This window comes from Clupea harengus, chromosome 18, assembly GCF_900700415.2.
Source record: "Clupea harengus chromosome 18, Ch_v2.0.2, whole genome shotgun sequence".
Taxonomy (NCBI): Eukaryota; Metazoa; Chordata; class Actinopteri; order Clupeiformes; family Clupeidae; genus Clupea; species Clupea harengus.
This window is the reverse complement of record NC_045169.1, coordinates 1,682,194-1,705,779: the sequence shown is the minus strand read 5'-3', so window position 1 is coordinate 1,705,779 and position 23,586 is coordinate 1,682,194. Positions and strand designations below refer to the sequence as shown.

Genomic DNA, 23,586 nt, shown 5'->3' with positions numbered 1-23,586 from the left:
TAAATGTATGTAGGACAATTTATTTCATCTTAATTTCTTCCCTCATCTTAAAACACAGTGGCCTTTCTGACCCTTAATCAAGTTGGCTAGTTTCCCAACCAGCCTCCCCGTGGACGGATCCTGGCCGAGTTAATATTCGATAGACGTGTGAAGGAAATTGATGAGTTTTGTTTTATATGGTGTGATACTGTTCCATCAGTAGTATCAAGACATAACCTAATCAATGGTATTTGACAGGGTCTGCTGAATGTGGGAAAAATGGCCTAAAGTGTGAACGGATTATTCTTCAACATTTTTGCCTGTAAACCATTAGTCTGATATTTTTTTCCGTAATGCCACGGGCTAGCAATTCACACGTCAACCGTAAAACGCCTACTCTGTCAGGGCTGTAGATGGCGCTGTTTAATTATTTCCTTGGGTCCAGCAACTCACATTGCACATGCGCTATGTTTCAAAAACAGTGGCGGCGTGCAAGTAGGCTACCAAAGAATTCACCATGTTTTCTGGTCAAAGAAGCTTGAAACGCGCTTGGTAAAAGTATTTCACGATATCAAGCATATAAGATTATGTAGCAAGTTTATGTTACAAAACATTATTTACTGAAAGGAGTTTTATAGATTGTATAACTGTTGTTTGGTTGTTTGCTAATTTGGTGACGTTACTAGCTAGCCATCTTCAGGTTGCTGAATTCCCCGTTGCGGCTTTTTACGATTGCGCTAACTGCAAAACACGTAGCAACTTAACATAAAGGCATGAATAAGTCTAAGCGTTATGGGTATAGTAGATACTATTTCGCAGATTAACAGAGACATGTCATTTTAGTAGCCATTAGAAAAGCCCTGCCTAGTAGCCTTGCACATTCCTTAATGATACTAGCTAGCTAGCTGTTTGTCTACATTAAACTAGTGTTGTCTTTTCGAATGTCTTGCACCTTTCATAGCATGTAGAGGGATGTCGTCCGAACTAGTACGTCTAGGTCGGAAACGTGCCCTACCCTCTTGTCCAAACCCCCTGTTCCTTGAGTGGCTAACAGAGCTGCGTGATCAGGCAGCAGAGAAAGGCCTTAAGACTCAATACGTGTATCAGAAGGTGAGGCCTATGTTATCAAACAAAACATGATAGGAAAGACTGTACAATTCCCGTCATTGTCCATGTATTGTCAGTCGTTTTCATTACAAGCCTTGGATCTGGTACTGTCACAACATACCAGTATATCCAGTTTGGATGTATATTTCACGACTTCCGCCTCCTCTCCTTTCCTTTCCTCAGGCACTAAGCTCCTTAAAGAAGTATCCTCTCCCACTTAACAACGGAAAAGAAGCAAAGATATTACAGAACTTTGGAGATGGGATCTGCAAGATCTTGGATGATCGACTTGAGAAGTATTATAGAGTAAACGGTGAGCTCATCTTCACGGCTTATCCCGCATGCACACTCCCATCACTGTCTCTAACACCCAAATATTTTATAATATTTCAATTTTCCCTATGTGACTATCAATTGCGTGTCACTTTTGTGTTATTGTCAGTGTCACATCTGTTTTTGTTATTTACCCTTCTTTCTTGCCACTCGCCCTGAGTCAGGTCCAGACGCACCCATACATTCCCTCCCCAGTGGTGTACAGGCTTCAGGTCATTGCAGTACCAACCTTGACCCCTCAAAAGCCTCCTCAAACACCCAAGAACTTCCTGGAACTAGTGGTGGAGACCACAAGGTGGAGATGCACTGTTTTACTTCAACATAGTGATTCATGTCATCAAACATGTTTGCTTTTTATATAAATGCAACTTTATTTCCATTTATCTTCAGCATCTTTCATTTTTTTTTTTTTTTTTTTTCCCTGTTGGCAGAAGACCCAAAAAGGAGAAGTAAGGAGGGAGAAGGGGGCTCGAAAGAAGAGGGGATATGTTCCTCAGAAGAGATCTGGAGGTCATGCAGTGCTGCTCACACTGTACAGACACTCTCAGGTACATGCATGCAGCATGCACACATCCTCTCCTACCAAAACACTGAAAAGCATAATGGTGAATAATAGATAATGGTTTTAAGTCTGCTCAATGTCTCCTTTCTGTCTCTTGTTTGGTTCCACAGGTCCCAGACAGTAAAGGCTTTATGTTTAAAAATGAGCTGCAGACAGAATCTCAGCCTCTGTGCGACAAATCCTTCACTGTGGTTAGTGCACTGACAGACTGTAGCATCTCCAAATGAAATAATAGGTTACAGTGTTTAAGTAAACCCTGGCTTTTTCAAGTCACACAGCAGATGGAGGTGTTCTTATTGTGCTCTGTTATCTGGTGTGTGTACAGCCGGACCTTGGAAGTAAGTACACAGCCTGGGCCTCGGTCGGTACCCTCATCCAGAGGGACTTGGTGCTGAAGACTCACAATCCAGCCAGGTAAATCCTATACTCACAAAACAGGTCATGATGTTAGAAAAGCTCTTCATTCTAAGACTTCAAATCCTGTGTTATGGTCATGAGATTTCTCGATCAAATTATGCAGAGCCCAGCCCATGAACTATATTTGGAATTCATCTTTGTCTCTCTCCCATTCTGACTCCGTTTTTTTGCCATCGCTTCTGTCATCTTGTCTCAGATACTCTTTGACAGAGCTGGGCCTGGTTGTGGCAGAGCAACTAGAATCAGGGGAGAGAGAGGAGAAAAATGATCAAAAAGTAGAAGAAGAAAAGAGGGAAGGAGGAGAAGCAGTGGAGTGTCCAGACACAGTGGACCTGACCCTGGATGATGATGATCATGACGATGAAGGAGTGAGCGGGTGAGAGATGACTCCACTGAAAGACCCTTCAGAAGGGTGTCAGTTTAAATGAAGGAAAAAAAAAACAGTTTGCACTGCTTTGACAGTACTATTTCTGCCTTCTGCACTAATTATTCTTTATGCGTGTGATTTTGGTTCTTTAAGCCGCTTGGCGAAGAGGCCCTCACCGGTGGGCCCCACGGAGGAGTCCCCCACGGAGGAGTCCCAGGCTGTGGAACACGGAGAAGCAGCGGCGAGGGGCATTCTTCTGCCTGGCTGCTATGAGATCATTCTCTGTGTGGACTTCATAGAAACAACTGGGTGAGGTTATGTGTTTTGGGGGCATGAGGGAGTAACATGGTAAGAGAGCTTAGTACATCACTTTAGAGACTTATTTGCTGTTGTGCATGTTCTGATCCGTCACAAATGTTTAAGAACCCCTCTGAAAACTGAAGTAATGTCTTCTTAGGAAAGGAGTTGATTAATGCTTGTTTATGTATCACAGGGGCAACACTGCAGGGAAGCCGGACCTGGTCACGGAACTACAGAAGAATGGAGTGACCTTTGACATTAGGAAGCTAAATGTGGGGGACTTCCTGTGGGTTGCCCGAGAACAAGTTGCCCCTGATCCAGGTAACAGAGAAACATATGCACATTCACAATCATGTACACACATTCATTTCCATGTATTTCTTCACAACATATACATACAACATATGAAAAAATTGCTGTAAACTAAGAATGCTTTCAAAAATGGAAGTGTTAACAGTTTATTTTCATCAATTAATAAAATGCAGTGAATGAACAGAAGATAAATCTAAATCAAATCAATATTTGGTGTGACCACCCTTTGCCTTCAAAACAGCATCAATTCTTCTAGGTACACTTGCACACAGTTTTTGAAGGAACTCGGCTGGTAGGTTGTTCTAAACATCTTGGAGAACTAACCACAGATCTTATGTGGATTTAGGGTTCCTCAAATCCTTCTGTCTCTTCATGTAATCCCAGACAGACTCGATGACTTGCAGCATTTTTTCACTTTTACCTTTGCATCAAAATAATGCAAATGTAAGTGCCAGTTGCAAAATGCACTGTCATATTGCATGACCAATTTGTACACTGTGGTGTCACAGCTATTTACCTCAGATAATTGTATGCACCAATCTTCATGTAATCCCAGACAGACTCGATGATTTACAGCATTTTTTCACACCTGCCTAAAACTTTTGCACAGTACTGTATGCCGTTCCAGTTATGCTCTACAAGATTTGGCTTGCTGACCTCAACATTGTGATGGTCTTTGTCCCTCCGGTGAAAATGATATCTTAAACATCTGCATTTCCTGTAAATAAGGGCAGAGATGACTGAACAGAGTATCCGATTTCACAGGACAGCTACGGCCACCCACAGTCAGAGAGCTGGTACTGGATTACATCATTGAGAGGAAACGAATGGATGACCTGTGTGGTAGCATTATAGATGGGCGCTTCCGTGAGCAGAAGGTAAAATCCTTTTGGTTCAAGAACGGCTCAACCAAGTGACATGTGCCTAAAATGTGCTCTTGAGCTGAGCAGTAGCCTGCACGTCATTGCCAACATGTGAAGCTGTATTACTTCCTGTAGTCATCCCTTCGCTTCAGTCACTGGCTGGGTGTTTGCTCAAGGGCAAAACTTAACTGGCATCTTTGTGACATATTTTCCATTTTGTAGTAATGATCACAGAAAACAAATATAGATTTGCACCCTTTGGTATTAGTGTCTTCAGTTTATTCACTTATTGACTTACTTGGTGAGGAGGTTTAATATGTAACACATTTGAACAGCCATGCATGTTGTCTTTTACTCCCAGTTTCGTCTGAAAAGGTGTGGTCTGCACAAGCCCATTTACCTGGTGGAAGAGCATGGATCAGCTGCTGCTCACTTGAGTTTACCTGAGAGCACCTTACAGCAAGCTATAGCTAATACACAGGTTTGACCCCCACACACACACACGCACTTACATACACACACATACACTTATGCTTAAACGTACACACTTCAGACACTTGTCTGCTCTAACCTGAAAGCATATTATAAACATGGTATAACTAGCACGTTTGCAAACAAACTCTCAGAGTGTTTTCTGAGAGATTCAAATTGGTCTCTCTCAATCTGTAAATAAAATGGTTCATCTCACACATGCAAATGAAAAGTGTGTTATGAGCATATTGCCGGTGTGTGTGTGTGTCCTAGGTGGTGGATGGCTTTTTTGTCAAAAGGGTGCAGGATGTGAAGGAGTCAGCAGCATACCTCACCATTATGACCAGATACCTGCAGAAGCTGTACACTGTGAGTTTGCCAAAGCTATCTTGAGAGTGAGATGCAAATGATTGTGTCTGCTCTTTTGAGTTGAGCTGGAGACGTCACTGGGGGCCAAGCAGAGAAGCTGTGTAGGCATCCGTTGGGCTTCTACCTTTTGTTTTTACGGATCATCTTTTTCTTCTACCATTAGACTCTATGGAAGCCTACAACTGTATGGTAAAAAACATTGAAATTCGGCACACTGATCTGGGACAGTCCCATGATTCTTTTCACCAGGTTTTACCTTGAGCACTCTAGCGCCATTGACCATTGGGTCAAAGCGAGAGGTGCGTTAGATCAAGACGAGTTCAACACACCCTATCGCCATATTTGATTTTCGGCCATATTGTATTTATTTAAAACTAAAATAAACTACAAACAGACCAAGCCATACGAAAGCATTCGTCCGTCACAGCCAATCAAAATCAGTGGCGAAGCCGCCAAACAGGAAGTCGGGTCATATCTCCCAGCGCTTTGATGTATCAAAGCCAAACTTGGTACATGAGACATTTGACCGCTAGGGGGCACTGCAAAATTGTGTTTTGGCTCATAACTGTTTGCCATAAAATGTTTGCCTTAGAAAAAAAAAAAACATGGGTAATACCACATGTTTGCCTTAGAAAAAAAAAAAACACTGGTAATACCACAGAAGGTCCCAAGGTGGAGTCATGTCAACCTAATTGGTGTGGCTGCCATGTTGGATTTTATCAAAAGGTTTCAAACGTTTTCACTGGCCACAAATTTAGTCAAATTTCCCCCCAAATTGGCACAGATGATCTACGGACCAAACATCACAATAGTTATTTGTTGGCTTTTTGATTTGCAAAGCTGTATATCTGATACAGCAAATTGAAATTGGCGGCAAGGACGAATTTATGTGGCCGTCATATTGGATTTAATCAAAAATCTTTAAAGGTTTTCAGCGCTCACAAACCTTGCTGAATCTTCATCACATCTGGCACAGATGATCTGTAGACAAAGAGGAAACAGGAACTACACTCACATCTTTGGTTAATGAACTTTGGCTAATCGTCGGTCAATTAACAAGTAACTTGCTGTGAGTGCTTACAGCAATGCCCTTGAGAGAATGACATCAAGTTTCCATGACGACTATGGGCTGCTTGGCCCCCTCATCACTACTGATAGCTATATCTCTAGTTATATTTGTTTGGGATAATGTATAGGGTTAGTATAATGTATAGGGTTAGGGTTAGTATAATGTATAGGGTTAGGGTTAGTATAATGTATAGGGTTAGGGATAATGTATAGGGTAAGGCTTAGTATAATGTATAGGGTTAGTATAATGTATAGAGTTAGGGTTAGTATAATGTATAGGGTTAGTATAATGTATAGGGTTAGGGTTAGTATAATGTATAGGGTTAGTATAATGTATAGGGTTAGGGTTAGTATAATGTATAGGGTCAGTATAATGTACAGGGTTAGGGTTAGTATAATGTATAGGGTTAGGGATAATGTATAGGGTTAGTATAATGTATAGAGTTAGGGTTAGTAAAATGTATAGGGTTAGTATAATGTATAGGGTTAGGGTTAGTATAATGTATAGGGTTAGGGATAATGTATAGGGTTAGGGTTAGTATAATGTATAGGGTTAGGGATAGTATAATGTATAGGGTTAGTATAATGTATAGGGTTAGGGTTAGTATAATGTATAGGGTTAGGGATAGTATAATGTATAGGGTTAGTATAATGTATAATGTATAGGGTTAGTGTGATGTACTGATTGGATCATATCACTTTAGTGATTGATGCGCACTGCGCAAGCTCATGTATACGTTAGTTGAACGTTACCTGCCTTAATGGATGCTGTGTTGAGTTACAGTTCTCAGTAAATATCAACGTGTGTAATACGACCGTCTCGTTATTAATACACCACAGTTAGTATAATGTGTAGGGTAAGTATAATGTATAGTCCGCCAGTCATTCTTTAAAACTAAATCCCGACCCAGGGGTCTTGTATCGTGGACTATACATTATCCCACTTATTATACAGTTACTTGTCAACCGTTATTTCTCCAAAATATCTCTTTTTTTTATGATTATGTGGCCCTTCATGGCTTCTGCAGAGAAAAAAAATAGTCCTCAACACAAATAGAACTATAAAGCTCCAGGTGTTGTGTAGAAACGCATTACTTGCTGACTTTAAGTTACAATTAATTTCCATTGCAATAAGTGAACAGACTACTTGTGGAATCAGTTCAATTGAACTTTCTGCAGCATTCTAAGGAGCTGTATAATAGAGGACAAATGGTTGTCAGACGACTAAAAGGTACAGTCCACGGTTCTGGTGGAAAGTTGTTGAAATTTGAGCTCAACGGCCAATCAAATTACACTCCTCCTTTCCGGGCTTCTGAAGGAACATTGATCAACTGGAATAGTGTATGGCTGTGTCCAATAACTTCGGTTCCTATTCACAAAGCCAGAACTGTGTATGAACAGAGTTTTTTGAGCACATACACAGAACAGACAGCTAGAGGACTGTGAGGGCCAATTTGCCGAAGCAAAATGTGTATTGGATTAAAATCACAGACTACACCTTTAAACCTCGATTCAACCTATTGGACCACTTTAAATTCATAGCGGCCCTATGCTTCATTAAGATTTCAAGGCCAGAATGATTTGGTACATTTTGTGAAGACATGAAGCATGCGGGCTGTGTGGTTTAGGTGTTCTGTTCGTTCTGCCACAAGTCCCGTGTCCAGGCTGTGCTCAAAGTCATTGCTGTTATTCTTTCCAGAACCGAACACTGCACTGTCGCTCTCGAGAGCTGGAGGGCGACGGCCCAAGAGGAGCCCAAGTCTCCTGCTCTCTAATGTCCTTTACTGAATTCAACCACGGCGCCGTCAAAAGCAAGGTAAGGCGCAGATGATGTGCCTCTGTGATAAATGTTTTAAATTCAGATTATTTTGTCTGTGTGATGTATCTCTCTCCTCCTCTCCTCAAGTGTCAGACAGTGAGGGAGGTGTTTGCCCGCCAGCTGATGCAGATCAGTGGGCTCTCTGGGGACAAGGCAGCCGCCATATTGGAGCACTACAACACAGTGAACAGGTACGCATCCTGCACTCAGTACTTTGTGCCTTTTGTGTGTCTGTGCTAAAACCGAAGACTCTCCCTCTCGTTCCCCCTCCAGCCTTGTGCGAGCCTACGGCCAGTGTGCCAGTGAAGCACAAAAAGAGAAACTCCTCTCTTCCATCAGATATGGAAAACTTAAAAGGTTTGTCTCCTGTTTTAATTTGATCTGCCCTCATCATCCATCTTGATTATCCATCAAGTAAATGTCTTGCATCCCAAGCCAATTGTTTTGGCTGACATTCAACTGTATTGACCTAGCGTGTCCCTGTTTTCTGCAACTGCTAGACTTTCCAGTAGGAGTCCATCACTATATAAGATGACTAATGTTGGATATGGGCACCATGTTATTTTGTGTGATTGATAAGATTACATTAAATGTTTTGCAACTGACTTGCTTGTTTCAAACAGAAACCTGGGTCCAGCTCTCAGCCGCACTGTGTACCAGCTCTACTGTACCAAAGGTCCACTGTCGTAATTTATCACAGACGGCTTATTTTCAGAATCTGTGTATTGTTCAATGTTTGTTTACAAGTTTTGTTCTATCAAATAAATGTAATAAGATTATAATAAAGTTGAATGAAGTTGAACACTTGAATCAATAATGTATATCATGTGTGTTAATTAAAAACTTTTTACTGAAATATGCCTTGCCCAGTTTGTGCATTATTTTGAAAGACCTCTGGTCTGACAACAAGAGTATTTCCAATAATGGACTTATGTGCATGTGGGCGCATTTGATGCATACGTCATATAAACCGCTGTGACAAATGTGTAGTTCTGGCTGAATGTTTTCTGCACAGGTGGGTGACGTCAGTGATGGAAAAAAATACACGGAAGGTGAAAGGCATCGTCCCTGAAAGACGGGATTGGAAGGAACCTCCGATGACGTGCTCTACTTTTCCCCTTCAGATAAAATGCAACTCGTAAAAAGACATAATTTTACGGATTTGCTCGGCTAAGGTGTTCTGTTTTGGAAACGTCCTTGAAAGCTCTAACACTGATCTGGTTATCCCTTGAAGCATCTTTCGTCCTCTCTGCATTCGCGTTACCGCCTCTGCACCGACGAATCGCAGCCAACCTACCTGCGCATCCTTGAATTAGTTGCCAAAATGGCATCGGGATCGTCGAGAGCACCAGGCTTGTGAGCATTATCGCGACGTGCCGTGATGTGATGAAATGGACGGCGTATATGTACACAGTAGTGCACGGGTTGGGAGTGTCTGGATGCTAGTTTTTGAAAATAATGTCAGAATGCCGCAGGCACTGCTGTTGTGAAACCGGATCCGGTCAAGCGACGAATGGGGTGACTTCTCTAGCAAGAAGGTCCCAGACGCGGGCCATCGGATTCAGCGCCTCTCGGGCGGACCCCAGGCTCTAACGGGGTCGTCTGGGGGGCACTCTGAGAGAAAATGCAGGAGGTGACGGTGGAGGGGGATGAGCCCATTTTAGACGGGACTAACAGAGAGGTGGTAAGACTGTTTGGCTTTTTGTGGACATGAAATTAGTGAGAAGCCGAGGGCAGCCTTTTCTAATTAGTCATATTTTTAGTAGGCTAATCACAGTTTATGAACAACCGTTAATTAATTATGTAACTGCAGTCTTGGATCTCTTCACCCATTAAAAAAAAAAAAACTTAAAGGGTATATTATGCAAATCACCATGAACAAGCCATTTCTAAATATTGTTTATCTCAGTTACCCACGTCTTGTAGTGTTTTCTTTCGTGTGAGTTTTGTTACATGCAGCTTCATGACACCCTAAGGAAACTAGAGAATCCTGTGTTGAGCACAAGGACAAGGTTTAAAGATTAGGCTACTGTCTACAATCGTGACTGATTTCAGACGCTTGGTTGTCTGGCAGAAACTATTGAAGACTAAATTAGCTCTACGAGGACTGTCCAATTTTTGGTCATTGCACACCCACTCAGTCTACTCAAATCTCTCCTATACCTTAAATGTGCCTGCATTGCAGTTAATACTATAGGCATTATTTTATGTATGGCTACGGCTACATAACCTGCTCTTTAAAACGCTGCTCTGGTTAGAAGTTTTCCATCCATGTCACGCTCCTCATATAAGTGAAATTCTCTGCCCCAGAGGGATCTCCCACTATGATAAACTACAGGGATTTTGTAAATATATGTTGTGTGTTGTATTTGAGATTGTGTTGGAGCCCAGTTTGAAAGAAGAGGGAGAAAACCTGCTATGGCATGCTCATGTCAAAGGCTTACATGTCTGTTGGACTGTCCCTGCTCCGTTCATTCGTTTCATGCCATTCCAAGAGTTGCCAGCATGCTGTATGATCCAGGTGTGATATGTGTAAAGTCTGGAAGACTACTGTGCCTCACAAATCAAGCATCTGCACTGTGCTAGGGTTAGATAATACCTTTATGTGTACTCTGGAGTTGGAGCTCTTATGAGGGAAAAAAAGAATATTCTAGACTTTCAGTTCACAGTCAACCTTGTGGAGTTGTATTTGACCAATGGCTTGAAGCTGTGCTAGGAAACATTTCCTTTCCTCATTTTACATCAATACGTTTTTTTTTTTCTACATTTATACCATACTGACATAACACATTGCTGGCCCTATCATCGTCATTCTCATGCTCTGCCAATCTTAGGTGCTGAGTTAACCTTCTGTCTCCTGTTACATGCAGATCAATACTGATAGAGACAGAGAGGTGAGAGGCGCTGAAGTGAGAGGGCAAAGAGAGAGAGCTAGTGGGGTTGATGAGTGTTACTGGGGGTAGTGGTGCAGTATGCCATGTGCTTTACTTGGCTCTCACAGCGGTTTGTCCTCCATCGCCCGGGACACAGATGGCCTATCCACAGGATACATGTCTCCCATACAGACTCCCATTCCCCTACACTGAAAGACAGAGATACAGCAGGGTGTATGGGCGTTACAGTAACAACAGAGCATTGCAGGCCCAGGCAGAGCTGAAGGTATCCTTTGATTATATGCCAAACTTATGTGGGAGAACAAGGGAGTCAGTTGGAAAAGGTCATGCTGAGACTGCACCGTATTTGGCTTTCCTGGACAGCTGTCCGTCACATTATTTCAATAGCCAGGGCCTTTTTTTGCTCAGTATAGCTGAAACTAGTCCATCCACAGGCTAGCAGATGACTTTCTCTCTCTTCAGTAGCTTATTCAGCCTTTAACATAGCCACATAAACATAAACACAGTCTTTCTGTGCTTTCAGTTGCCACCCGACTGAGCTTTCCCACTGTTATAATGAACAATGTAACATCCAGCTAGTATATACACAGACTAGAAGTATGACATCACTGTGTTATTGTGACCTGCACTCCCCCTGGGTCTGTGGTTCTGTGTTGGCAAGGGGCGGATGGGTATAGTCACCTGTATAGGCATTACAGGGGTGGAGAGAACCACTAACTAGGCCTACTCCCCTCTCTAATTTACTGCCTATCCCATAGTCCTATCCCAATCATTTCCCTTTGTTTTCACCAGTGGTTTCCTTTGTTTATTAGTTTCAGTGATCTTAAAACTGATAAAGATTTAGTACTTGATTGTATTGAGGATAACTATATTAAAATACATTAAGGTGTTAGTGGTGGTTATACCCTTGTGTGCAGTTATGTACTATGATCTACCATTAATAATGTAATCTCATTAGATCCATTATCAGTAAACACAAGTTTTCTGCAAAACCCTTAAAGCTTTAAAGAATAATGCAAACCTCCACCTTTCACTAGTATGGACATCAAAGATTTGTACAACGTTATCCCAAATGCGGACAAATTCAAAAAACTAAAAGATAAACTGTAAAAAACGTACAATTTGGTTTTTACAATATATATATATAATTATATAAGTCACTTGCCAACCAGTGTTATCCATTCAAGGTTATAACTGCATCTTCAGTCCACTGAAGTTCATCAGTCCAGACCAAGTCGCTTTGGATAAAAGCGTCTGCTAAATGACTAAATGACTAGACCAGCAGAATGGCAGATTGAGTTAGCACTGATTACTCTGAAATTAAACTGTTTCAGATTGCTACAGAAAATGGCCTCTTAATGTTAAACACATACTGACATCTTGTTCAGTGTCAGATTCAGAAATCTTCTGAGCCTGTAGTAATCTGCATTCCATCTGTTTCCCCCTCCTTTGCTGTCCCTCTCCTCTCCTCTCTTCTGCAGCAGCGTCCAGTAAAGCAGCCCTTGATCGCGTCTCTGTGTCGTGAGTCCCACTGGAAGTGCCTCTTGCTGACCTTGCTCATGTATGGCTGCTTCGGAACTCTGGGCTGGTGTGCCTTCTGCACCGTCCCTGTCCTCTCTTCCTCCTCCTCCTCCTCCTCATCTTCCTCTTTTTCCTTTGCCGCTGCCTCTTTTGACACCTCCTCCAGCAATCCTACAGCAGCGGCCTACACCTACGGTGACCTACCATCACTCGGAGGGGCCAGCCCTTGCTCCAGTGGCTATGTTTACATCCCGCTGGCCTTCCTGGCCATGCTGTACGTGGTGTACCTGGTGGAGTGCTGGCACTGCTACTCCAAGACGGCCACCCTGGCGCAGGTGGAGGCGGCGGAGGTGTACGAGCGCGTGCAGAGGCTCCAGCAGGCCACGCCCTGCATCTGGTGGAAGGCCATCAGCTACCACTATGTGCGTCGCACGCGGCAGGTGACGCGCTATCGGAACGGCGACGCCTACACCAGCACGCAGGTGTACCACGAGCGCGTCAACACGCACGCCGCGGCGTCAGAGTTCGACTACGGCCGCTACGGCGTCACCGACGTGTCGCGGGACCTGCGGGGTCTGATGGAGCACCCGGCCGTGCGTCTGCGCTTCACCAAGTGCTTCAGCTTCGGAAGCGCGCGGGCCGAGGCCGCCTACCTCACGCAGCGCGCCCGCTTCTTCGGCGACAACGAGGGGCTGGACGACTACATGGAGGCGCGGGAGGGCATGCACCTGAAGAATGTGGATTTCCGTGAGCATATGCTGGCCTTCCTGGACCCGGCGCGACAGCCATGGTTTGCGCGGCACGGCGTGTTCTGGCTGGCCTCGGTCGTGCTGCTGTCGTGGCCCCTGCGCGTCGTGGCGGAGTACCGCACTGCCTATGTGCACTATCACGTCGAGAAGCTGTTTGGCGACCGTGACGATGTCAGATCAGGTGGGGGCGAAGGGGGAGGCGACAGTGGGAGAACCAGTAGCGCTGGAGTGCTAGGCGGAGGGAGCTACAGAGCTATCTCTCGTGTAAACACTGTGGACATGACTGAGCTGGAGTGGCATATCCGCTGCAATCAACAGATGGTGCCGAGTTACTCTGAGGCCTTGCTGATGGACCCTGATACCAACGGCACCAACCCAGCTCTGCCCCAAGGCGGAGCCCCGGCAGGAGGAAACGGAGGTCCCGCCGCACCGGTGGCGTTCGCCTCAGCTTACCTGCTGCAGAGTTGCCCCCGCTGCAGGCGCTCCACCAGCAGCGCATCCCTGCCCTCCAGGCTGCGGGGCCCCACGGCCGCCCTGCTCACAGGCACCATGGCTGGGATGAGAGCCAGCACGGCAGGGCCTACAGGAGCCGGGCCGGGGAGGCTGGTGCTGAGCCGCAGCGGCTTCTCCCTGGGCCGCCTGCAGGCCTCACGACCAGCCTCCCTGTTCCACTCACGTAGTGTGGGCGGGGGGCTGGGGGGACGAGGAGAGGACGGAGGAGGAGGAGGAGGTGGCTTCCTCGGTTTGGGATCTAGGCAGGATGAGGAGAGTAGGGGAGTGCTTGAGGGCGAGGGGGATGAGGAGGAGGAGGAGGAGGGGGAAGTGCATGACGTTAGGGAAGAGAATGAAGAGCGACAGGAGGAAGAACAGGAAGAGGAAGATAGAGAAGATGGGAGGGACGGAGAGAGGGAGAGACCACCAGCCTATCAGGATGCATTCTTCTTCCCTGTGCTGATTGTCCATGGAGAGGAGAGCTGCCATGCAGGGGAAGAGATTTCATAAAGCAGCTGAGACAGAGGGGAATCAGACTGAATGAATGAAAAACAGAAGAGAACCTTGTATTTGAAAAGAAAAAGAAAAAAACTTTAAGCTACACATAAGGAAGGGCAGATAAATATTTTGATGTGAGAATAATGTTTAAGGTTAGCGATGCAGAGCATAACATGAGTTAACAGGACCAAATGGGGCATTTAAAGCATGGGTGTCCAATGATATTGAAAGGTAGGAAGAAACTTACATTAAGGCAGATTTATGGATAACTATGCAATGACAAGGGGATGTAAGAACAATATTGAGGAGACACAGTCAGAACGAATACAAGGTCTGTCCCTGCAATTCCTTTAATGCTTCACTCAAACAAAACAGGACTAAGAGCAGCGTGGAAATATCCTGTCTTCCAGAACAAATAGGAAATAATCACCATGAACACAAGAAATTCAACATGTTTATCTCCACAAGCAACCATTTTGAGTAATGAGTGTCTAATAGCCTCTGTCTTTTATGGATATGATCAGAGGTATAATTAATCTTAAGCCCATTGATCTGTATAAATCAGGACTTCTCATTCTTTTATTTCACAATGATCTCAGCCTTTGTATTTCCGCCTTTTCCTGATCCATTTGACCTACTGTTCTGAGTTCAGTGATAGCAGGTAACTTTGGAAAATGCCTCAGCAAAGAAAGTGTACCATTGACACTTCATTAGTTTTTCCAAGCGGATGAAACCAGTTGGAATTCTTTGTTCACCCCTGCCTGTAACTTCAAGTCATAACATGGGAGTTCAACCTGGGACTGTTTTCAGCTTCTGCTCATCCAGTCCGTCTGGAAGCCCGATCACCCCTCTGCCTTGGTTGTCTTTTCGACTGATCACTGGTTTTCTTTTAAGCCTTGCAAGCCTTTCAAAGGCTGTGGAAATAAACAATATATATATATATATATATTAGACCCATTATGCTAAAGATTAAGGTAACTCTGATGTTGGCTGTTGGATCAGAATGTACGTATATCCAAAGACTAGAGGAGTTCTTCCTAGCCAATGTTTCACTCCCCTCATAAAGTGTCATACTCTTTATTTTTGAACACTGGACTCACTTTTTTTGCACTACGTTAAGTTTTATATGATTTTGTGCTCAAGCTTCAAACCAACTTTGCCTCACATATGGTGTTCTTTGTCGTAATGACTCTCAGCATCACTTTGATTCATGAAAAGATACTTATGCAGCATGTTGCCTTCCATCCACATACAATGTGTAATGCTGTCTTTGATTGATGCTGAAGCATCATATTATATTTGTACAGCAATTGGTATTGGGATATAGCCTTGTGTGCCATTATACAACTTGTGACTTCCTGATAATGCTGTACACGCCCAATGACACGCATCCACCTGCTCACTCAAACCAACTCTGGGGAAATATCTCCTTGTATAATTAGTATACATACTGTACTGTACTTCCTCCAGTTGAGCCAGACAGTATGCAAACAAGCAAATAACCCACAACTATATTTTGCCTCCAATATTGCTAGCTTTTCTGTCGAAGTGCAGATACACTTTGTACACCACAGGACACGCCAAAGCTGAACCAGTCATGTACACTAGTATGAATGAACATCACAGTCACACACACAGTTAGCTTCTAATCTACACTATACCGCTGCACCATTTAAAGGAAAAAGAAAGAAAATGAAGATTAAGGAAAATATTCAATCTTACTGTAATTTTGTCCGAATGTTGTATTGCAACCTGAATGTTGACTACTATGATGTACTAAGAGCACATTGGGAATGAGCAGTGTGTCACAGATACGTGATTCTCATGTAGTTGTGTGTTCCACTGTATGTGATAGGTGAATCATTTGACTTAATGTGAGAGTGTTTTTGTAAGGGTTTTTAGCCCGTAGTGTTTTCAGAGGGGATATAATTCAATAGCCATGGCTAGTTTTTTTAAACATACATTTTATTACTACTATCAGTCCATTCAGTTAGTATGGCAACGAATCGAGGCACATTTACTGTGTGTAGGAGGAAAACATCTCCAAGCATTAGTAGATATTCACAAGTTGACACAAACTGTTTGATTCATTGTTGTCGGTAGCTTCAGTAGTTGCATTTGATTTGGTATGAGCCCTCACTACCTCTCCATAGTTCTAAAGCTACTGTAACAGTGATCTTGCTTCAGTCCATGACAAATAACAGGCGGTTGTAATGTTGATTATCGAGGCAAAGTTTATTCCCAACTTCGCCTTTGTGTGGCAGCAGCAGCAGCTGCATCTGCCCTCCAGACTGAAGATGGTTGAAATAAAGCTGATGATGTAAGTGAAGATACCAATAAAGTCAAAGTGCTTGGTTAAACCACATCTTATATTGGTGTCAAGCTTGAAAATGTGGCCGTGCTCATGTTTGTTTATTTTTTTCATTATTACCATTTCACAGTGCTTCTCCTGAAGATTTAAATTCCTTCGCAATCCAATTTACATTGGCATCCTATCCAATATTCCTAAAAGGCTTTTAGAAGTACTGTAATTAACACTCTGCTGATAATGTCCCAGAGGAAGATTGGGTCAGGTCAATACAGAAACATTATTCAGGTCGCTAGTTGATTGCGATTGATTTTTTTGGATTCCTGTTGGAAATGTTATTTAAAAGACAATAGAGACCCCATCCTGATTTGTCAATTTTTAAACAAAATGTCTTTCAGATCCTGTATGCCAGGTCATGCTAAATTAATTTATTTTAAATGTATCCTTTCCAGAATCTCACATTGCATCCATACAAAATGCTGCTCACTTGGGGTAGGGGATGTTTAATCCCTGGTGGTGATAGTTGCTGCTACATTATCGTTTATGTATGGTCTGACCTTTGCTAAAGGAAATGTGTGTTTAAATTGGGAAGTCCATGCTCAAAACAGACATGCCCCAGCACCCAAAGATTAAGATGAAGATGAAGACAAGAAAGTATTTTAACATCCTTTAATGTAATAACATAAGCCATTTAATGTAACTTAATCAACCGTAAGCTATCGTAAAGCTATATCAGCCTCTATGAGTACCTAATTTAAAAGTGACAGTTTGTCATACCTGACATTTGAAGCTAGTAGGTTACTCCAGATAGTCCACCAGTGCACCTGAGAGTAGGCTACAACAAATCACCTCAGAAAAATATGGATGTTGTGAAATCTAGTCCACTTACCCTTTTCATGTCGCATGGTCACCCCTTGGGTGGCGACTCGTAACGGAACCAGACATTAACCCATTAATTAGATTAAGTAGTCTACCCATTGGCTCGAGACTAGGGCAATGGAATGTGAAATGTGCTTTGATGCATTTACCTCGATAGACTAAATGTAAGTAAGGAATACGCGAACCTAGGCGAAGTGGGTATGAATAACCTACGTGTAGCTTACTTCAAAGTGCTTCCCTGCTGATCTTGTTGGTGTGTAGCCAACTCACGTTTCCCTAAAGCGGGAGGAGAAGACAGGGATAAGCGTCTGACCGCCTGAGGACCACAGACAACGTCTTTCCAAGGTTGATACGGGGCGGTTTGTAGAGTGGTGAGAGTTTTTGGTCATCTCTTATTATTCAGTGTCTTGTAGAATTTACGTGGGTGTAAAGTTGAGTTGGTTATTGTTTGTTTTTGATGTTGATGTTGATGTTTTGATGATGATGTCACTCAATGGCCCCGCGTCAGTCAAACCTAAATTGATTATCTAGAGTTATTTAGCTTAATGCCGAATCTTTTCTCTAAAGTACGTAGCCTACTCGGTTGCATAGACCAGGCTATTATTTTTTACATTACCTAAGAGACTACTTGCTGCATCGAATGAGATAAAAGTCTAGTCAGTTTAAGGATAAGCTGCAGTAAGCTGCTTTAAGCCGCACTTCAAACTCAACAAATCAAACAACCTGTTTGGGTTTGCATTTATGAGGGGAACCATACTGTTTGCTCTTGAGATTTTGTTGAGAATGATCCACCTTTTTTTTTATCATCAAGCAAGTTCAAGGAAATGTGAATGGTTACAGTAGGCTAGTGTTCTGACTCCATTATCCAGTCCGTAACAGACTTTAAAATTGGACCTCTGCATGATCCTACTTGTATGATCATATTTCTGAAATTGATTTATTGAGAGTAGGCCTGTCTGACCTAAACTCAGACAGTTTGCTGTCCTGACCTCACTAGTAAAATGTAGGCTACACCTGCCACGATGCAAATTGAACCAGATCTTCTTCTAAAAAGAATGGACGACCATTTCAAATAGGCTACTTGGCGCTGCTAAAATGAACGCGTTAGAAAATTAGCGTTAGTTATCATTTCTTTTAGTGCATATAAAGGCCTAACGGTTAAAATATCTTTCGGTATCCAGATACCTGACACACAGCAGTTGTATTCACAAGCTTGCAAGTTTATTGAGCACTCAACTTTCAACAGCATATCTGATAAGCCGACATTGTGGACGTCGGGCTCGTCCTCCCTACAGTCACAGATGGACGGCAGATATGGCCAAATGCTAGGAGCTTTCCTTTCTCCCTGAGCAACCCCGAGGCCATACGAAATAATCTAGTAGGCTTGCCTATCCGGGCCACACTCCTCAGGGTGCTATAGGCCAGCCTCCAGAGGCTCTAGTTGCTCTCAGGGTCTATGCATCATGGTTAAGCTGTTGGAGGTTTATTTTCTTTTTTAAGCTATTAAAGTTGTTATCTACAGAAGCAGAACGATAATAATGATTGGGCTGTGAATTGGCATAGACATATTGCACAGTAGCCTATTGCCTATGTATGATTGTGCATCATGGGCTTCCAAATTACTCCACTGTCACTTTGTTACACATTCACACAGAAATGATTGCCACTTTATGTGAGTTTAACACCATGAAGGGCTTTTTGTGTGTATCAGCACCACATAGCTCTAAACCCCTAATGTTGCAGCTCTATATGTAGTGTACCACTGTCTAAGCACAGGGAAGAGGGAACTCAATGGCCTGGCTTAGGGCTCCTGTTGGTGTTTTCATTAGTTGCCTGCACAGTTCCTTAGATAGTAGTGAAGGCACATATCTATACAAAAAAAACACAGAACAGCACTTCACAGATGACACAAAACACTTTACTGTTGGAGCAGAGTGTATCCTCATAATTTCAGAGTATTTTCCCCACCTTATCGCGTCACCATTTCTTGTCCTTGTGTCACTGTAGTCGGGGATGTCTGAGTCTCAGGTGGAGTCGGTCGTGAGCAGCGTGGGGTCTCTGCTGGCGGATGCTGCACGTGTGCAGTCGCAGTGCCAAGAGCGCAGCACAGAGCTGGCTGCAGCGGCGGCACATCTGCGCGAGGAGATGCAGGAGCTGCGGGAGGAGTGCGAGGCCACTCAGCTGGACATGGCGCGCATGAGAAGGCAACTGGAGGAGCTGCTTGACTCAAAGGCCACCTATGAGGCTCGTGAGCGGCAGAGTCGCAAGCTGAGCAAACAGTTCTGAGTCGGAGCCTGTGTATGTGTATGTGTGTATGTGTGTGACCATCTGTGTACATGGCTACATTTTGATGGGGATGGACTGTTGGTATGTGTAAAAAAAAAAGAAAGAAGGTTGCATTGAGTCTCAAATTAACCTTTCACCCATTTCCCCCTCTGACAATGTGTTAAGATTTTAATGAAATAAACTAATGGGTTGATGAAACAACAACTACAAAAGTTGCAGTTCTGACAGACACACTCTAGTCCAAAAATGAAGGAACTGGCACTTCATATCTCCTTATGACTGCGGTGCAGCGTTCCCAAACAGAATTCTTGATAGTGGCACAAAGCAGACAATCATTCAAGATGTCAACTAGTGGCAAATCACTAGCAACACACATGAACTGCAAAACATATCCTCAGACTTCATACTTCCTTGGCAAAATGAACTACAAGTTTGTTCCCTACTACAACGCAAGTTACAAACTGCAAGAGGGCTTTCCACATATCACATAATTAACATCACTTGGTAGATAAATGAAAGTTTGCCAGGTAAATGCCTTGCATATGAAGCACAGCACCATCTTGTGGTGAACAGCTAGAATCTGAAAAAAAAAAAACATCCATTTTACCCTAACCACATTACAGTTACATAAAAACAGATTGTTTAACTGTGGTTCAGTTCTCAAAAAAAAATCTTGTCATCAGCCTGGAAGGGAAACCAATGGGGTGAGGACCCTCAGAAACAGCTGTTCATGCTACGATCATCAACAGCAGCATATTACTGGTACATGCCCTTCTTGGTTAGTTTAATGTAGAAGTATATTAAATATAAAAATAGGTTGATTTTATTCCTCAGACATCAAGGTCCTCATCAGGATCTTCCTGGTCAAAGTCGTCATTTGCGTCTGGCTCGTACATGATTTGACCTGCACCTTGTCCTGGGTGGAGTAGAGCAGACTTCCTGTTTAAGAAAATAAATAAATAATTCGTTAGGAACATTTGAATTAAAAACATCTCCAAAATAGCATAGTAGTATAGTATACAACACATATTGTGGTACAACAGCAGTTCAGTTTTTGAAGATAAAACCAAGCAACAGCCACAATATTGCACATCTCCTCACTTTTCTTGACTGAAGACAAAGGGTAAGGCCACTTTCTCTTTAGCCTCTCTCTCCATTTCTGATAGACGAAGGTTAAAGGTCAAGTTGGCCATTGGATCAGCCTGCAAAAATCAGTCAGAAGATCAGTTCATCTTAATCAGTTATTGGACATCAAATCATTGGTGAAATGATGGGTGTTGTTATTTTAAAATTCTAGTGGTTTACCTCAACGGAGTCGGGCTCTGCCTGGGTGTGCACAGTGTGACTGACTCTGCTGTGCACGGTCAGATCCTCTTGGATACTAAACAGCTCCTCCTGATTGCACAAACATGACACAGTTTTGACCTGTCTAATTTTTCAGATCAGGTTAAGTATAAAATAATACCATAATACCAAATAATGAGCTTTTTCTTTAAGAAACACACCTTTTCACAGACACCTAAAAAGCCTTTACCTTACCAAATTTGCAATAACCATGACAGGCTATCTACTAAAAACCTTATACAGCTGAAGAGTAAATAAATTATGTTAAATGAAGAGAATCAATGCAGATAAGTGTAGATGAAACACCACTGAGGAGAACCGAACAGGGAATCAACTACTGGCCATTACAAAACAGCCAGAAGGTCTTACCTCTTGCAGAACTTTTCCTGATTTTGTACGTTTTGTTGTCTTGGCTAAAGCCCACTGTCCCTGAGTCCTGGGTCCCAGTGAGATGACTGTAGTAGCCAGGTGGCACACGCTTCCCACCAAACTAGTCTGGTGCATGTCAGAGTGCAGGAGCCCTATGATTGTTTTAACAGCACCCCCTGGTGGTCATCAGATGGAAAAAGTGTTACACATACTAAACATCCTGATGTTTAGACCACATTCATTTTAGTGAACTTCCGTTTAAAGGCAATTACATAGAACTTTTCTGCAAGTGTAATGTCCATGTCATTGCTCTATTTACCACATTCTTTGTTTTTCAGGGATTTTAGACTGATGTAGATTATGGTAATTACACTTAGCAATAGATTTAGGGGGAATTATGAGAGCCTATTTACCAATTAACCCTCTAAATAAAAAAAAAACTGTTTAACTATGTGGTTACAGAAACAATGAACTTAAATATCAGTGTATTTTATAGAATTGTAAGGACTTTGTGTTTCCTATTGTGACTACACATTAGCTACAGTAACATTCGGTGCTCTAAGTATTACCAGAGCAGGGGCGTCCCTCTCTACCTTCAAGAAGCTTTTGAAGACCCAACTCTTCAGAGAGCACCTCCCCTCCTAACTGGCACCTGACTAGCGCTTAACTTGCACTTCAGCAGTTACATTCCTGCACTTCTTTTTCCTCTTTTCTAGGTTGTTGTTTTTCTAATTCTCATGTAAAGTAGTATTTATTGTTACACCATGCTTTTTTTATTGCTCTTAGCTTGACTGTTCTCTCCCTTGTACGTCGCTTTGGACAAAAGCGTCTGCTAAATGACTAAATGTAAATGTAAATGTAAATGTATCGTAAGTATGACTAGACAATGCCCGAAAATGCACACCTCTCTTTATCTCCTGAAGTCGTTTGCAGATAACTACAGGATCAAGGTGCCTCAGAAGCCAAGAGAGTGAGTCAATGACTAACACTGCAGATTTGGATTGCTGTACTGGTGTAAGCAGGGTTAGTATGTCCTCAGAGGTGAACTGAGGAACGGTGAATGATGAACGCTTGATCCAGCCCAAAGGGTCAGCAAATCCACCGTGGAAATACATCCTTAAGAGAAATATTAATATGTATTAAGGAAATGAAATTAATGGAAAAATAAATGCTTTATCAATCACTACATTAAAAGCAAATGCACATGCACTTCTAGTAAGTTGACTTAAGAGCAGAGGGCCGAGTAAGAAATAGTCACCTTCGGGCACACTGAGTATCCAATCCTGCACGCAGTTCCTCCTCACTCACCTCCAACTCCAGGACATGGACCACGTCTTCCCTAAGGCAAAACAGTGACATGCAAACATTAAAACACACCACAGCTAAGTAATGTTGGATTAATGAAGAGATCCGAATTAGAACGTACCGTTTCAGAGCAGCATTTATATAACCCTTCAGCAGACTGCGACCCGAAAAATTCACGGAGTCTGAAAATAATTACAAGCATGGCATTACTTACCATCCCCATAAATGTACATTAACGTTACATGCCCCTAAAGGGACATTCGTGCTAGTAAGTATTTTTGATTTCTCACACAGATAGGGTTACTGATTCCTAGGTCTGGCATGAGTTTAACAGAAATCAAGATTCAACGTTTTTTACCAAACTGCCAATGCAAAGCCGCATTTCGACAGTGAAAGAGATCCCCGAAGACAGCAAGTTAAAATCAGGCTCCTCAGTTAATGTTAGCTTGCGTCTATTCACACACGACCATCAGACGATTTGCCCAAGACATTCAGAGGGTAACGTTGCATTTGTTTCGGTATTAAGCTATGTAGTCAACAGTACCTAGAAATATGATGAAAGTTCCTGCTTCTGCTCCTTGTAACACATCCAACAACATGTTTGTGATCGACGATGCTGCTATGGCTACCTCGCCAGTTAACTTTGCCACTGCATCAAAAGGACAGTCTCAAACTGTTTCCAAAGTGAATCTATCTATTCGTTGGTATTCAGGCAGTGTATAAATGAGTTTGAATAAAAGATATAATGACTTAACTATTGCCCGTCATTTTGTATAGCCCATGTTAAAATTACTGAAGTAACCCTATACCTCATGCCCACGTTATATGCATCGGTCAATAACAACATGGATAGTGTAGTTTTTTTTTCTTACCGCTGCCCGTAAAATCATTATAAGATATTTCGTCATTGAACTACAATTCCCACAAGACACAAACGAAATGCCTGGTGGTAGGAACCTCCTACACCCCCCCCC

General features: G+C 42.8%; 3 protein-coding genes across 6 annotated transcripts; 2 read left to right on the top strand and 1 right to left on the bottom strand.

Moving 5' to 3' along the window:
- The first annotated feature begins 22 nt into the window (after positions 1-22).
- Positions 23-8,709, top strand: mus81 (MUS81 structure-specific endonuclease subunit). 4 transcript variants are annotated; one of them, XM_031585154.2, is made up of 17 exons: positions 23-531; positions 941-1,089; positions 1,270-1,399; positions 1,584-1,714; positions 1,854-1,967; positions 2,092-2,172; positions 2,307-2,395; positions 2,595-2,774; positions 2,919-3,074; positions 3,259-3,386; positions 4,143-4,255; positions 4,602-4,721; positions 4,985-5,080; positions 7,848-7,964; positions 8,055-8,158; positions 8,241-8,324; positions 8,591-8,709. In XM_031585154.2, the coding sequence occupies exons 2-17, from the start codon at positions 952-954 to the stop codon at positions 8,655-8,657; spliced, it is 1,848 nt and encodes a 615-aa protein (XP_031441014.1). In that variant the 5' UTR covers positions 23-531; positions 941-951; the 3' UTR covers positions 8,658-8,709. The 4 variants fall into 4 exon arrangements, with proteins under 4 accessions (XP_031441014.1, XP_031441013.1, XP_031441015.1 ...); XM_031585153.2 differs by having other exon boundaries at positions 272-537; positions 1,851-1,967; XM_031585151.2 differs by having other exon boundaries at positions 295-531; positions 1,851-1,967.
- A 167-nt stretch (positions 8,710-8,876) lies between these two features.
- LOC105895464 (transmembrane protein 151B) lies at positions 8,877-16,491 on the top strand. Its single transcript, XM_031585269.2, has 2 exons — positions 8,877-9,651; positions 12,343-16,491. Exons 1-2 carry the CDS (start codon positions 9,592-9,594, stop codon positions 14,131-14,133), a joined length of 1,851 nt encoding a protein of 616 aa, XP_031441129.1. The 5' UTR covers positions 8,877-9,591; the 3' UTR covers positions 14,134-16,491.
- A 2,713-nt stretch (positions 16,492-19,204) lies between these two features.
- Positions 19,205-23,457, bottom strand: elp5 (elongator acetyltransferase complex subunit 5). The gene is made up of 8 exons (XM_012822081.3): positions 23,157-23,457; positions 22,734-22,794; positions 22,566-22,646; positions 22,212-22,423; positions 21,308-21,483; positions 20,900-20,989; positions 20,696-20,796; positions 19,205-20,533 (listed from the first exon to the last, which is right to left on the bottom strand). The coding sequence occupies exons 1-8, from the start codon at positions 23,209-23,211 to the stop codon at positions 20,425-20,427; spliced, it is 885 nt and encodes a 294-aa protein (XP_012677535.1). The 5' UTR covers positions 23,212-23,457; the 3' UTR covers positions 19,205-20,424.
- Positions 23,458-23,586: the final 129 nt, after the last annotated feature.